The sequence below is a fragment of the Pleurodeles waltl genome, chromosome 7 (genome assembly GCF_031143425.1).
Source record: "Pleurodeles waltl isolate 20211129_DDA chromosome 7, aPleWal1.hap1.20221129, whole genome shotgun sequence".
Taxonomy (NCBI): domain Eukaryota; kingdom Metazoa; phylum Chordata; class Amphibia; order Caudata; family Salamandridae; genus Pleurodeles; species Pleurodeles waltl.
In genome coordinates this window covers 1,378,878,579-1,378,894,804 of record NC_090446.1, presented here as the reverse complement: position 1 = coordinate 1,378,894,804, position 16,226 = coordinate 1,378,878,579, and the positions used below count along the sequence as shown (strand labels likewise).

The window sequence follows — 16,226 nt, the reverse complement described above, 5'->3', positions numbered from 1 at the left end:
GCACAGCCTCTTGACACAGGACTCCACCCTAACCTGCTTTTTGCAGTTCCACATAGAACCTGCACTAACCTCTCATTGATGGGCAAGAGGAAGGTCTTCAGAGACAGATGGATGGCCTGCAACTCCAGCGGGTTTATATGGTGTTCGCCCTCCATAAGATTAGAGACTCCGGACCTTTACGTCCTCCAAATTTTCTCCCCACCCCAGCAGGGATGCATCCATCGCCACCATCAAGTCAGGGTGGTAAAGTGGCTTGCCTCTGGACCAACTGCTTTTGAGCAGCCACTACTGAAAACCTTAAGAAGTTCCCTCCAAGACCTGGATTGCCTGATGCCAGGCCCAATGGAACTTCCAACCCCATTGCAGAGCCCACAAGTGCCACCTTCACAGCTGAGGAGGAGGATACAGGTTGCTAAAGGGCCAAGAAGCCTCAGAGTGGCTCTACTATGATACTGGACTAAGCCTGAAACATCAGGATTACAGTGAATGTCCCAGACTCACTTTGGTCGAGGGAAAGTTATGAACTCTACTGAGTTCAAGATAGCCCTAATGAGTGAAAGCCTCTCCGAAGAAGTAGTCTGGTTCCTCATCTTGTTGACAGTGATCTGGACCGTCACCCAGATGTGGGCCAACTTGGCGTCTGACTGTGGGGAGCCTGCCATCAGAAGCCAGTTCCCGAGGCACAGGAATATAGGTATCCTCAACCTCCAAAGAGGGGCACCAACCACCACCATCAAATTTTTTGCACAACTGAAGTGTGCTAGTAAAGCCAAAGAGGAGCACAGCAAACTGTAAATGTTTGTGGTATACCTCGAACCACAGATAATGCCTGTGGGACTGCAGATTAGGCATATGAAAATACACACGCTGCAAGTACAAGGACACCATTCAGTCACCCAGGCGCAACCCAGACAGAATCATGGTCAGTGGGACCGTTTTCAATTTGGCCATCCATAAAAAGGCATTCAGAGACCAAAGGTGGAGAAAAGGCAAGTGGCCCACGTCCTTCTCCAGAAAGACTAAGGCGGTCATTCCGACCGTGGCGGTCGGCTCTGAAGCGGCGGTAAGACCGCCAACAGGCTGGCGGGTCTTTTTTCATAGATTCTGACCATGGCGGTTACCGCCATGGCCAGCCGCCGCTTCACCGTTCCGACCGCCACGGCGGTAACGACCGCCGGGCTGGAGACCTGGGTCTCCAGCCCGGCGGTTGTCACATACCGCCGGCGGAATTCCGACCCGCCTGACCCCGGCTTACCGCCATGGTTTTCATGCGGTTTGGGACCGCCATGAAATCCATGGCGGTAAGCACTATCAGTGCCAGGAAATCCCTTCCCTGGCACTGATAGGGGTCTCCCCCACCCCCTACCCCCACCACGACTCCCTCCCCTACCCCCCCCCACCACCCCTGCCACCCCCAAAAGGTTGCAGGACCCCCTCCCCACCCCGATCCCCAACATATACACACATACACGCACGCATACATGCACGCATTCATGCACATACACACACCCCCCGCATTCATGCACGCATTCATGCACATGCACACCCCCCGCATTCATGCACGCACTCAACCGCCCCCTCCACATACACACACGCACACCCCCATGCATGCACACAACTCACAACAGCCCCCCCACCCCCCTTCCCTAACGGACGATCACCTTACCTGTTCCGGTGATCCTCTGGGAGGGAACGGGACCCATGGGGGCAGCACCGCCGATACCGCCACGCCAACAGAACACCGCCACAGCGAATCACAAGTCGTGATTCGCTGTGCGGTGTTCTGTTGGCGTGGCGGTGGAGGTGGAACTACCTCCACTTCCCCGCCTGCCGCCAGTATGGCTGTTGGCGGCTCTTCGTCCGGAAACGGGCAGAGCGCTGCCAACGGTCGTAATGGCCTGTGCGGAAGACCGCCAGCACTGGCGGTCTTCCGTACGGCGGTCCCTCGGCGGTCTCTTGGAAAGACCGCCGAGGTCAGAATGACCGCCTAAGTGTATCAAATGCCTCCTTTTTGAGTCTAGGACCCTCTCAATAGCACCCTTGGAGAGCAATAACTGCACCACCTTTAACAGAATGGACAGATGCTTGTCTGAAATTCGCTCTGGTGTAGGAGGAATAGCAGGCACGCAGACAGAAAAGGCAGGGCACATCCATTTTAAAAGACCTGTAAGACCCAACTATCAGACATGATGTATGGCCAACTTGGGAGGGAATTTTGAATCCTATCTCCTACTGGTTGGAAATGGCCCACTATGGGCAAAATAAAGTGATCTGGTGCCCATTGAAGAAGGGGTTAGATAAATTGGAGGACTGATGTCCCTGTTGGCTCGCATGCTGCCTGCCAGACTCACACCTACAGTCTGAACCGGTTGCCTGATTAACTGCTTGGGAAGGCTGTGTCTGTTTATATACCAATCTTCTGGAATAGCCTCTAAACTTTCTAAATTGATGCAGAAATCGTTTGGCACGGGTCAACAGTCCAAAGAAACACTCTGGCACTAATAAAAAGTGCTTCAATCGAAAAGGCGGGACTCACCAAAAGGCATATTCATGAGTGAGGCCTGTACATTGCTAGAATGCCGGTCCAAGGCAACAAAGCATGCTGATGAAGGACAACACTAATCCTAACTACTCCCTCCCCAGACAATCTAATATCCAGACCTGCACGGATAATATATTTGGCTGCCTCCTGTTCATCATAGACCATCTAGGGTAAAGAGGCCCTAAGGTCTTGCAGGACTGCTGTGCAACAGCCCCGCAAGCGAACAGCAACTATAATTAGCCATGATAGGATTGGCCAAAGAAAACATGCGCTTTCTGGAAGCCTCAATCCTCTTGGATTCCCTATCCAAAGTAGTGATTGGAATTGAGATAGCGCTCGCCTCTCTGGTCAATAAAACTCTCTGAAATGGAGCCCTTGATTAGAAAAACTTGACATTGGGAGCTGGTCTGTGACAACTGGCAACCTGCTTATTCACAAACGAGCAAGAATGAGGCTTCAGAAAAGTGGCAATCAAAATATCAGTGATGGCATTTTTAAAAGGAAGCAAGGGCTCAGAAGTGACTGTCTGCGGCCATAAAAAGTTCATTAGAACACTTGCTTTAATATCAACTCAGAGCAATTGCAATTCAAGTGCCTTCCAGACCATCACTGCAAATGAGGGAGCCTCTTTCTCAGGCGAGGTGTCAAGCCCACTGGCATTCTGTAGATCGATGTACATGCCATCATCAGTATAGTGAATGGGTGAGCAAACCATCCCCATCACCATCACCATCATAAACAACATCTTGGGGTTCTCTCTGATGTGGTTTAGGATTAGAATCAAATATATCAGAGCTTCTGCTGGTAGGTGCCATGTGGCAGAGGCACTAGTATAGAATGAGAATGCAGGACGACCAGTTACGCTTTTGCGATGTCATACCGCAACATCGTCAGGCTTGTGCCGGAGAAAATTCTGGGTCCAACATTGACATCAGCATAGGATTATCCTCCAGTGCCAATGCCAACAGGGTAGAGCAGCAATCCTAGATCCTGGGGCAAAGCACAAGTCTGTACCAACACACTTGTGAAATCACTTATAAGTTGTTGGAAAACTGAAAAAGTAGGGAGTGAAGTTACAGATCCCAGTTGGAAGGCATGAAAATACTGACATCAGTACACAGGGGCAACACTTTTACGTGGCTACTCTCCTCACTTTTGGGAGAATGTGGAGTCAGCGTGGAGCTGCACAACGCCACCCAGAGATGCACTGGAAAACTGTTATAGAGAAAGTTTGTAGGATCCAGTCTTGCGCATGCGATGTATTCAAAGGAAGGATTCTACAGTCAGAAGTATTCTTCAAAAAGAGCTTGAAGCTCAATTCCTTCTGGTTTTAGGAATAACCATCTTGTCAACTTCCATAACTGACACAAACTTAAAGGTAAAAAAATAACTTAATTTAACATATATGCACCAAATTAGGGCCCCACACAGGTGCGATGAATAAAGTAGGAAAAGGTTTGGGCAACCCTTCACTGAAACAGCAACAATTCACAACCTAAAAAAGATCTTTATCCTTGAGAATGGAAGAATTAGAAATAGCTACCAAGACCCACAAAAGTATAAACAGTAGAACCTCAAGAACGTTAGTTGTTAGAAGAGCTCATACTACACTTCATACATAACTGAGAAATTCTCCTCCAGAACAGACCAACAGCACGGGTCGGTGTCAGGCAAATAGGGTTCTGGCCATAACGTTCCCAGGCAGGGTATAACCCTATATTCTAGTGGTTTCAACATTCAAACAAGGAGGTTTTCAGAGTTGGGGTGAATGCCTGTCCTTTCCTGCTGAGAAATAAAGTATTCACTCATAGAAAACTTGCAGGCAAAGGCTGAGTTCCAAGAAGTAAGAAAACCAAGTCCAGTTAAACAGATGACTAACAGTCCAGGTAATCAGATGACTTTTCTATGATGTGTGATCTTCTGAAGCACAGACTTTGGGACAAAATAATTAATACAGCTGAAAAATTTAGTCCACGCTGGACGCCTTCATCGGACATCTCCATTATGGAAATTCCACTGAATGAAAGCGGACATGAAGTCGCTGAGTGTATCTGCCTTCATATTGATCACTTTAGCCAAAGGGGTCATAGACTCAGATATACCTAGTAAAATACCCTATACCCGAAGTCACATAAGCTCTTGACAGATTCCTGGTGTGAACTCCTTTGTGGATACAGAAAATCATGATTCACAGTGTTATCAGAATTTGAACTAGAATGCTCAGCATAAGGCATCAGGGTAATAAATTCCAGCAGCACCAGGCGCACTGCCAACAATTTTAGGGTGTTTTTTGAAGACAGGATTTTCTCAAGCTACAAATGATACTGAATAAACGATCTTTTAAATGAGTTCTACATTTCAGAATTGCGTTGTTGTCTTTAGGGTCACTTGCTGTATTTCCGGTTGGAATGGTTGAACCATTAGGAAGATCTGAGGATCTAAACATGAACGGTTGCTGTAAAGCTACTTGTATACTGTCATTGGGTCAGAAAAGCTTTAGTATTACTCATCCTACTGACACTTTAAACTATATTGCAATCGAAGCCTTGTCTTAGGTCACTGGGAAAGGCAGAATGCCATCAGAGTAACATATTAGGTACACAAGAGCACCCGGAAGGCCTGGTTTGGAAGAAGCAGTGCTGCCATGAAATCAATGTTACCCAACCACTCTTCGTGACACTAGGTGCACTCGCATGTGCCAACACTAATTTGATCCAGCAGTAATGCTAGTTCCCCAGGGTCTTCAGTGCTGCTGGGCTAGCTACCTCATTGTCATGTTTATGTGTATGTGTATGCAGCAGTGTTTCAGGTTCTGTGGTTTCCCTGGTTGTGTGTAGCCAGCTTTCCTCCATTTCCTCCAAAGCACTTGTGTCTACACGCTGCCAGACCAGTGTCTAAAGTGCTGCAGCCCAGTGCTGTGTTACCTGTACCCGTGTACTGCCAGTGCTCCTGCTTCACATGTCACCAAAGCCTGTATCTACATGGTACTATGTCTTGAATCCAATATGCTGTTAGTCATTTTGTGAGTACTCTCTGTAAATTCACTCTTATTATTACCTTCAGATTGCATCTTGCGGAGCTGCACCACAGGTGAGGTAATGGAGGACACAGATGCAGTGCGGAAGTTGGCTGGCAGCATTTCGGCAGAATCTGGACTCACTCCCCTCAGATCCTTTTCTCTGAACATCTTCCTCCAGGAAGGTGAGCGACTGAAGGACTTGGTGCTCTCCTGCACAAGACAAATGAAGAGGTATGTCACACACTCAACATGACACGCAGCAGACCAACGTGTATTTAATATGCCACATGTGGTCCGGGGTAAATCCTAGGACTCCTGAGCAAACTGAAGGAGTGAAAGGACTATCACAGGACAGCTAGTTACAAATGAACTCTTGTAAATTGCAGGATGCCAATCTTTAAATGTTTGCCATGTACCATACACAGTACCTCAAATTATTCATTAATTTGCCAATCTGGGCATTTATAAAAATAGAAAGAATTCCCAGTTATAACCGTTTGTAGATCTTGTTTAAGAGTAATAAGGATGTTTACAGCACCTTTTTTTTTATATTATTGTTACCTGTCCTCCCTATTAATGAACCTAAACTTCCATTTTGTGCTGTTATGTAAATCTGACCTGTATGTTCTTGCAACCTCGCTCTCTAGCCTACATTTGTAACAAAATACATGTATTCTGAGTGAATAATATATGAAACTAAATTAAGTTAAAGCAAGTCAAATTAATGGGGAGACTCTATTTCTGGATGGGTAGTGCAGTATTACACGTTCCTCTATTTAAATCACTGTGAATCAAAGATGACATATTGTGTGTCAGTAGTGGTTGTGATCCTACATAAGCTCTAGCAGCTGTTTGGAAATCAGGGATTTTGCATCAAATCTACCTATGATAAAAGATTTGATGCTACCAATTTCTGAGATCAAAACAAGTTACAATCTCTTTGTGCTAAAAGATTGCTAGATGTACTGCAAAGCTTTATTTTTATTTTTTGTAAGCTTTGTGGAATAAACCAGAGCAAAAAGGTGTGCTTGGTCATCATCTTCACCTTCTGTAATGATATTGGTGTTTTGACCACTGACTCCACGTTGCACTTAGCCTAGTAGCACACTGTCACATCAGTGACCACCAGCTTCATTTAGCCTTTTGACTTTATTTTAGCATTAGCCACCGCCACGTTAAAAGCTGCAAGTAGTTTTCCACTTTGTACAATGTGCTCATGTTTTTATTTTTCGTGTTCTTTCCCACCAAGGACTTAGGCTGATAAGAATGTACTAAGACGGCACGGAACGTTCTTGTTTTGAAGTGGCATCTTGGGTTTGTGGCCAAGTCCTGACGTATTATTTTCAAAGCTGGCCTAAAGCAATCAGCATTTTTTGAATAATTAACTTCTGCAGTGAGAGGGAGGGTCTAGAATTTTCCACTCTTGTTTGTTCAAAGTATAAGAGGCTGAGACTAGATGGACCTGGGACTACGACTAATTCAGATCTCAGATATGCCCAGGACGCTGGGGTGTGTCATCCTTCCAGTGAGGCTAATTGATCTCTCTCACCTTGATCGATTCTGGGATCTGGGGACTGATGCTGAATAGGAGGGAGATGAAGCAGTTGTGCCCTTGCCTCATGGTGATGCATATTTTTAAATTCATTATTTGCTTTGAATTATAGTATAGATACATATATTTGCTGTGTATACTGCAGTGGAGAATCATTTGCACGTTTTCATTTCATTGCTGTGACCATTTTTAAATGTGTGCTTTCAGCATGCTGACCTTCTTTTACGAACCTTGCGAAGTGAAATAATAAATGTCTACTTTAGACTAAGAAGTACATTCCAGAGATTTTTGTCAGTGCATGAGTGTTTCAGCTCTGTCATTAGTGAAGCAAAACACCTTCTTAGCTCCAGCGAAGCCTACAAACAGCTGATCATCCACTCTGTACTAACAAGTGTGGATGATATGAGAAGGCTCTAATCGTCTGGGGTCTAGTCTATGCAGTACCTCCTTCTTTGGATAAACGTGAAGGAGAAAATAAAGATGCAATTTTTACAGACCGAGCAACATGAACTGCAGAAATCACCTTGGATAACAAGGAATGGCAGATGCGAAGAGCCAATTCACTCAGGAAGAAAAATGTGAAAGATAGGAAAACTGCTAGGGCCTGAAGTTATCTAACCCAATAAAGTGAAGTCATTGCCACCAATAAAACTGTCTTCAGCGTAAGAAGTCGAACTGGGCAACAATGCATTTGCTTGAACAGGAGAGACATCAAGAAAGCAAAATGAGATTAAAATCTATCTAAGGAACAATAAACTGAGTGGGAAGAAACAAGTAAAGCAATCTTTCAGAAAATGCACCATTAATAGCAGTCTAAATAGTGAAGATTGAATACGCAGGTATGTCTCTGACCAGGCAGAAGTCCAGTGAATCTATCTAGAAATGTCTACCAACAATAACACAGCTACCAATTGCCCTGCTCAGGCAATGGTATCCACCCCTGTGCATATACCCTATTTAGCCACGCCCTGACAATCATACATCATCTGGGCCAGAGAGGCCCTAAGGTCTTTCAGGACTGCTGTCAAGATCTCACTGGCCAGGTCCCAAAGGGCATGTGTGTAGTGTGCCAGCAGGCAAACTGATTTCACAGACCGCAGAGCTACACTAGCGGAAGAAAACTTGTGCTTGCCAAAAGCATCTATCCTCTTGGATTCCAATCTGGAGGAGAGGTTGGAAATTAGTTTGGACTCACTTTACTGGCCGAGACCTGCACAATAATACTCTCTGGAGCGGGGTGCTTGGTGAAACAATCCATGCTACCAGATGCCAGTCTGTGACGCATTGCCACCTGCCTATTCAAAGGTGGGCAACAACATGGTTTCAACCAAGTAGTTATCAGAGTATCTGTGAGGGTATTTTTTGAAGGAAGGGGCTGCTGACCCAGGCTGCAGAATTTCTGACATAACATTTGTTTTGATCTCAATGGATGGTAGCTTTAATTTCCTTGCCTCGCCTGCCCTTCAAACCGCCACGGCAAAAGAGACACTTTCTTTAATTGGTGGCCTATATGGTGAATCAAGCTCTCTCTCAGGGGAGGTATGAAGCCCACTGCGGTTCTTTAAATGAAGGCATAAGGTATCATCAGTATATTGAGGGGGAACAAGCGAACCCCACCACCATCATTATCCAAAACATTCTGAGGTGTACCCTGTGCTGGCATAGGATCAGAGTCTGAATGAAAATGAAAATGGAACCTCTGCTGGTAGTCGCGACATGACAGATTCACAAGGTTAGAGTCATAACAACTAGTTGCACTTTTATAATTTCATAGCACAACATAGGTCTGCGTCAGGTCAGAGTCGGCACCGGGCCATCTTTCGGCACTGGGCCATCTTTCGGCACTTACTGGTGGCAGCACCGGCGTAGGGGTGGAGTGAACCAGCTTGGAGCTTTGGCTGGAGTAGAAGTCTGTACCAGCATTGGTACAGGGTGGGAACAGGTCTCAGTGAGACAAACAGTGCCTGGGAGGGAACAGCCTGGGATAAACTGACTGGAGGCTCATGCATTTCCAGGGTTCCCGAAGGCATCACAAAGGGCGGGGGGGGGGGTAGGGGAACGTGTGTCAAACTTTTAATGAACCACATCACAGCAAGACATTATAACACGTACAGTTAGTCTGGCAAATGCAGAAAGGCAAGAAGGTCCAGGAAATAACTTTGTACAATGGCCACTGGAAGGAAGGCCATACTAGCCTATAGGAAAAAACGAACATGAGAACATTAAACAGTTTGTCAAATAAAACACTGCATTACAATGGAAGAGACATGTTGTGCCTGAACAAGAAACCTAGGAATGGATCACAGCTGAATGCGGGGTTAGGAGACAACAGAATAAATAGGGAGCAACGATGGGGGCTGCTGTAAGAGAGTTGATTTTATTTACCTTGGAATTGATGACAATATGCAAACTAAATCTCAATCCAAACTGGTTATAAAGATAACATGACACAAATGGTTAAAAGATTTACCTGACCATTATAATCCAATTATTGTTCAACAATTTTAGTAATAATGTACTCCTCTGGTGCAATATGTGATACAAACAACTGCCATGCTGTGAAAGGTAGCTCTGTCTGAAAATGTAGTCAATTTACATTTTTGTTGTGAGTGCTTTATACTAATAAGACAAATTAAAAAGCCATTTGTAAGTCCTATTGGAAAAAAACAGAAAATCCTGCAGACCATTAGGGGTCACATGGGACAACAGTCCTCTTCCTCGTTGTGTAATGCTCCTACATCAGCCTGCCAATGATGACTTCCCCATTCTGCCTCAATCTTTTAGCCCATGGCAGGGAAATTAATTCCATCTTATCTTTAGTCTTGGCAAAGTATGAGAAGAGATAAATGTATCATAAACATGGTTAAAACCTCAAGGACCAAATTTCTTCAGTAACATTTACCCAAAACATCAATGTCCCTGCTGTTCGCCTACTGATCAAAGAGATACAACTAAAGAGGTGCAATAAAGTTCCAGCACAGTAAAAGAAACAAAAGCATGCATTATTGTTATGTACTAGTGAAAACAAACCATAAACATGTACCTAATACAGGAGCTCAAAATATCTAAAAATACAACTTTAAAAATATTAAAGTAGCTTATTTTTCTAAATCAAGCCACAAGAGTTTGAAATAAAAATAAAGATTATAAATAAAAATCATTACAACAATAACAAAAGTTGTTCCTGGATGAAAAAGAAGAGGCATGGCCTAAGCCACGGGCTCGAAGACTAACCTCGTCTAATCGCCGCTCCGTCCCCATCGAGATCAGGTTGCTGAATTCAGTCTCTAGAACCTGTCGTGCCTAGGAAAGTATGAGAAAGGTAACATTAGGAAAATTATATAATGCCCAGCAATACAAAATCCCAGTGAAGATGTGGCACTAAGAGATATTGAACTGTGCATCACTCCTACGGGAGAGCAGCAAGCTTTAATAACTGGGATATCCTCTCATCAGCTTCACTATGGCAGGCATAAAAGGTGAGGCCAGAATCACACACTGAACTCCCTCCGTAACTTCCCATCAGCCACATTTCAAAAGACTAAAACCAACATTCCAGGACAGGAATTGTTAGACAATTGTTTACTGATAAAGTACATGAAAAAGGAAAAGAAAAAAGAGGAAAGCCTGAGATATACCTAGTACTGACCTCACTTAACAGTTAATCACAGGACTAGTGGTTGAAATGGCTAGATAAACAACTTACTTAAGTAATGATGACTCTGGTGGATACTCTATCTGCCTGCAGATTCCTCAACTTTTGAATACCCCCTGGGGATCAGGCTGGATCCTGAAACTTTGCAATAGCTCTCCTGTGTCGGTAAGTGGTGCTAGACTTTCTCTCTGAGTTGGGTACCACCCTAGACATGACGTGACTGAAGCCATGCAGCACTCCTCCAGCACCCTGACATCAGTTCTTCGTCAATGTTTTTTTTGAGCCGTTAGAGGCAAAGACTAGGACAGCAGAATTACAACCAACAGTATGCAGTGTAACAATGTGGGAACCTTATTAGTTTGAGGACTATGACCATTCCTCAGAATGGGGAGGCTACTGGATACTGTTGAGAATCTTCTTAGGTGAAATAAAGGACTCCAGCAGCGTGGTCTCAACTGGTAAATTCAATTTATTCCAATACATAAAAAACCCCGGCCGCAGCACACAGACCGGTTACTTCCTCGTCTCCGGTCTGCTCTCCAACCGTCTCCTCGCACTCCCCAACATTCCTTCCTCACATTCCTTTGTTCTCCGGCTCGCGCTAGCTAGCGCGAGCCCGACAACATGAAACTTCATAAATATACAACATAAACAATACAACACATCTTTCCCCTTACACTAAAAATATATATATATATATATTTTTCTTCATATATATCAAGTATAAACAGCATCATTACTTATTCCAACAATACCCCACAATGTCTAATGACTACAAAATCCTATCTTAACTATTTAATTTTACAATGAATTTGGACTTACTTGCATACATATTCTCTTAACTTTCGCGGTCTTGTGATTTCCCTGCCACACCTACTAAACCTACTCTCTAAGCTTGTCATACCTTCTTCTTGAACATTCCTTTTTCTTTTTTCTGTTACCTTATCACTTTGCATAGGAACTCCGTTGCCTCCACCCACCTGCGTCTCATTGGCATGTCGAACTGGAACTCCAAATTCACATTGTGAGGACATGTCATTACTAACCTCATCATCCACAAACCATTTAGTTCCAATCATACTCTTCTTCCCCTCTCCTTTATATGGGGAAACCCTGCTTAAATGCCACACTTTTCCATCTTCAAGTAGCACTGCATTACACAAAATTTTCAAAACTTTCAAAGGAGGATAGTATTTACCCGCTCCATATTTTTTGAAACCTGGAACTTTCACCCTAACCAAATCACCTATTTGTATAATCACCATTTTGCACTTGTGTTTTATATCATAGTTTCCTTTTGAACACGTCTGCGCCATTTTAATGTTGTTCCTAACACCTTCCACAGTCCAACCACTCTTCCTACCATCCTTCATCCAACCAATGTTATCCTTCCATAACGGAATTCTTTCCCTCATAATCTCGAAAGGACAGTGCCCCGTAGAATTACAAGGTGTGGTCCTGTATGACTAAACAGTTCTCCAAACTTCTTTTTCCCAACTTAGTTTTGCATTTACTGCCAGCTGTATGCTGTTCTTCAACACTCTGTTAAAGCGCTCAACAGCACCGTTACCAGCCGGGTGATAATTGGACGCAGTAATGTGTTTAATGCCACACCTCGATAAAAAATTCTTAAACTTATCAGAAATGAATTGCGGTCCATTGTCCGTAACTACAGCTTTGGGGAAACCTTCTCTTAGGAAAACCATATCCCAAAAATTCACAATGGAACCAGAATCAACCTTGGTCATGATACTGATTTCAGGCCATTTAGAAAAAATGATCATACATCACCACTATATATTTGCACTCACCATCTGCATGTATAGGACCAGCAATATCTAAACCAATTTTTTCCCAAGGCATATCAGGACACCTGATAGGAACTAGCGGTGGTCTAAATGTTGATAAAGTCTTCTCTGAATCATTGCATAAAAAACATTCTCTTACCATTCTTTCCACAGCCACATCTATTCCTGGCCACGAATACAATTGTTTAATTTTACTTTTTGTTTTGGATATACCTAGATGGCCGTCATGACACAAATCTAAAACCTTATTTCTAAGTACTTCAGGAGGTATTCATTTCCCATTACGCATTAACTTGTTCCCCTCAACAGACAATTCATCCTTCACCTCCCAAAATCGTCTGAAATTTGCATCCAAATTTTTTTTATGAGGCCATCTTTCACACAACATGGTTTGAACATTGTTTAAAACTAGATCTTCCTCCACAGCCTTATCCCATTCATCATCAGTAATACCCTGAACATCTTGTACAATATCGGCTACCCAACAATCTTCCAAACCCGCCACACTATCATTCGTATTAACAAGGGGCATCCTACTTAGGAAATCAGCAATTTTATTCTTGACCCCCGGCACATAACATACCTCATACTTATAATCTAGTGATCTTATGGATAACCGAGCTATTCGTGGTGAAGCCTTGAACAAACCTTTAGTCGTTAAGACCTTGGTGAGTGGTTTATGGTCACTCCGCAAAATGACATTAGTACCCCAAACAAATGCCCTGAAATGTTCCAAGCCCCACACACATGCAAGAGCTTCCCTCTCTATGACCGAATATTTTGCTTCAGCATCAGTTATCGAACGGGAAGCAAATGCAATTACACATTCCTCATTATTCTCATTCATTTGTGAGAGTACAGCTCCCAACCCCTTACTACTAGCGTCCGTAGTAACAATGCTTTGCAAGTTTGGGTCAAATCCTTATAGAGCAGGTGCCTGAATAATGTCTCTTTTAATTATTTCAAAAGCCCTTTCACACTCCACAGACCACTTGAATACACACCTATTCTTAAGCAATTGCCTAATGGGAAAAGTTTTTTGCGAAAAATTATGGACAAACTTGGCATAATACTCTGCCAAGCCTAAAAATGCCCTAACTTCATCCTTGTTTGTAGGTGCAGGTGATTTTTTAATGGCCTGTATTAAACTAGCTTTAGGTTGGATGCCATTACCACTAACTTCATGTCCCAAATATGTGACACTTCGCCTAGCAATTTTGAATTTGCTATATTCTGCAGTAAGTCCATTATCTTCCAACACCTGGAGAACTTTTCTAACTTTGGCATTGTGATTATCTCTCGTATCTCCCATAATTAATATGTCATCTTGAAAAAAAAATACATCACGCACCTTACAAAATAATTTATACATCAGCCTTTGAAACATAGCAGCCGCAGATGCCAACCCAAATGGCACCCTAATAAATTGATAACACCCAAATGGTGTAATAAACGCGGTCAATCTACGGCTTTCAGGATGCAAAGAAATCTGGTGATACGCTGAAGTCACGTCGATTGTGGTAAACCATTCTTTACCTTTAGTAAGTGCTAACACTTCGCTGATCTTAGGTAATGGAAATTGATCTACCAAAATATTTTTATTGAGGTCCCTAAGATCCACACACAATCTTAACTTGCCATTGGAACGTCTCGCTACAACCAATGGCGAAATCCAATTGGATGATTCCACCTGCTCAATAATACCAGCTTGCAATAATTTGTCTAATTCTCCAGACACTTCGTCTCTAATACTTATGGGAATATTCCTGGCCTTGTGTATTACCGGTACAGCGTTATCCTTAAGTATGATTTTGTGTTGGAATTTTTTTAACATGCCTATAGTCCCCGAAAATACTTGTGGAAACAAATCCTTAATAGTTGCATCACTCATCTCACAACCCTGTATAACGGACACTGGACTATTCCAAGCGCTCCCTGATCCCACCAGCCTAAAACCGAAGGTTCCGTCTTAGAAACATACAATTTGCATTCTGCCTTACGGTCTTTGAAAGAAAATAACAATTTCTTGTACCCTATCAACTGGATTGGCCCTCCAGTAAAACTTTTAGGAGAGATATCAGGACTGTCTAGAACCCCACCAATAACATGTTCAAATTTTTTTAACCAAACCAGTTCATTTACAATAGTATAAGGCGAACCAGAGTCAGCAGTGAAAGTGATAGTGACATCCCCAATAGAAATGTCGCATTTCGTTTTTTTCCGCGGAAAATCTAGTGTCGAAGATTCATGATCCTTTACATTGAGTACCCACATATTCCTGTCGTCACTGTCAGAGGAAGAAGCTGAGTCCGTTGCACCCTCTAAAAGTTTTATCGCCGAATCTTTTTTCCTCCTGCAAACTTTAACAAAATGACCACTGATGCCACAACCAGAACATTTCTGGTTCCTGGCAGGACAGTTTTTATCATTGGCATAATGACCCATCAAACCACATCTAAAACATGTAACATTCTTTTTACTAAAATCCTTCTTGGTTTGCTTTTTATTTTTACTGGTGTAGTCTTTCTTTGAAAACTTGTCAGACCCATACTTAACCTCCCTAATATTGTTTACAAGAATGTCAGATCCAGGAAACGTGTCATCATTTTTTTTACTCCCCTGTAGAACCGCTTTTGCACATCTTCCAGTCAGTTCTGCTTTTTTAACAACATCGATGACTTCCTGTAAAGACGACTCTCGTTTAGTCCATAAACAATCCTGTATATGCCGATTTGCTGCATGCATAACAATCTGATCCCTTATAAGTTCATCGTGCAAGACACCAAACCTACATGTTAAAGCCAAATTCTTTAAGGCTGAAACATATTCCTCAATGGTTTCTTCCTTCTCCTGTTTCCTATGGTAAAATTTGTAACGATCAATACCTACGCAAACAGTAGGAGCATAGTATCTATCTAAATCTTCTAAAGCATGACAAAAAACATCACCATGCTCTCTATGTTTCTTTTCAATTCTATTGTAGGTTTTCAAACCAAGCGGTCCCAGACAATGTAATAGAATTTTCTTCTTTTTATCAGCAGAAAAATCATTTTCTTCATCACACGTAGAAATGTAATTTAAAAAATATTCCCGCCATTCTTGCCACTTTGTGGAAGTATCACTAGATCCAGGTATGAAAGGTTGAGGTGGTGGTAAATTCAAATTACTTGAAGCCATAAGTAATTATTTTATGTCACTTAAACAAGTATAAATCCAAAAAAAAACGAAGTTTGACAGAATAGCTGTCAGAGATTCTACACTGACATTGTAGCACAGTCTTACTTTATATACAAAATGCGCTGTACCAAACCAAAATCCACAGTGTTACGCAGCGTGCGGAGAACCTCTCTAGATGACCTGGCTAGCGTCTCCGTCTCCTTGGAGACGCTCGCCTCATGGTGCTCCGCTTCCGTGACGTTGACGAGGAAACGCACATTGAGCATGCGCGTCCGTAGATTAAAGGACGCTCGCGCTGCCTTGCTCGCGCCGCTACGCTCACCAAGGAACCACCAAAACAAAATGAAACACAGAGAAAAAAAAAATCCGATTAATAGTTACTGCAACATACTCCTCGATAGGTCCTAAAGCAGCAGTCAAGTTCAGCAAGGCGGAGAGCAAACATCAATACCCGTGGAAGCCGGGGCTGCGCA

The 16,226-nt window shown here is 43.2% G+C and overlaps 1 protein-coding gene across 5 annotated transcripts in view; it reads right to left on the bottom strand.

Moving 5' to 3' along the window:
• The window catches only part of PPFIA3 (PTPRF interacting protein alpha 3), a 400,966-nt gene that overhangs the window by 16,882 nt on the left and 367,858 nt on the right, over window positions 1–16,226 (bottom strand). For all 5 annotated transcript variants that reach the window (XM_069200870.1, XM_069200869.1, XM_069200871.1 and 2 more), the window contains 2 exons: window positions 10,348–10,416; window positions 5,600–5,771 (listed from right to left, as the gene is read on the bottom strand). In XM_069200870.1, the coding sequence (XP_069056971.1) occupies window positions 5,600–5,771; window positions 10,348–10,416 (241 nt within the window). The remainder of the gene's footprint in view (window positions 1–5,599; window positions 5,772–10,347; window positions 10,417–16,226) is intronic.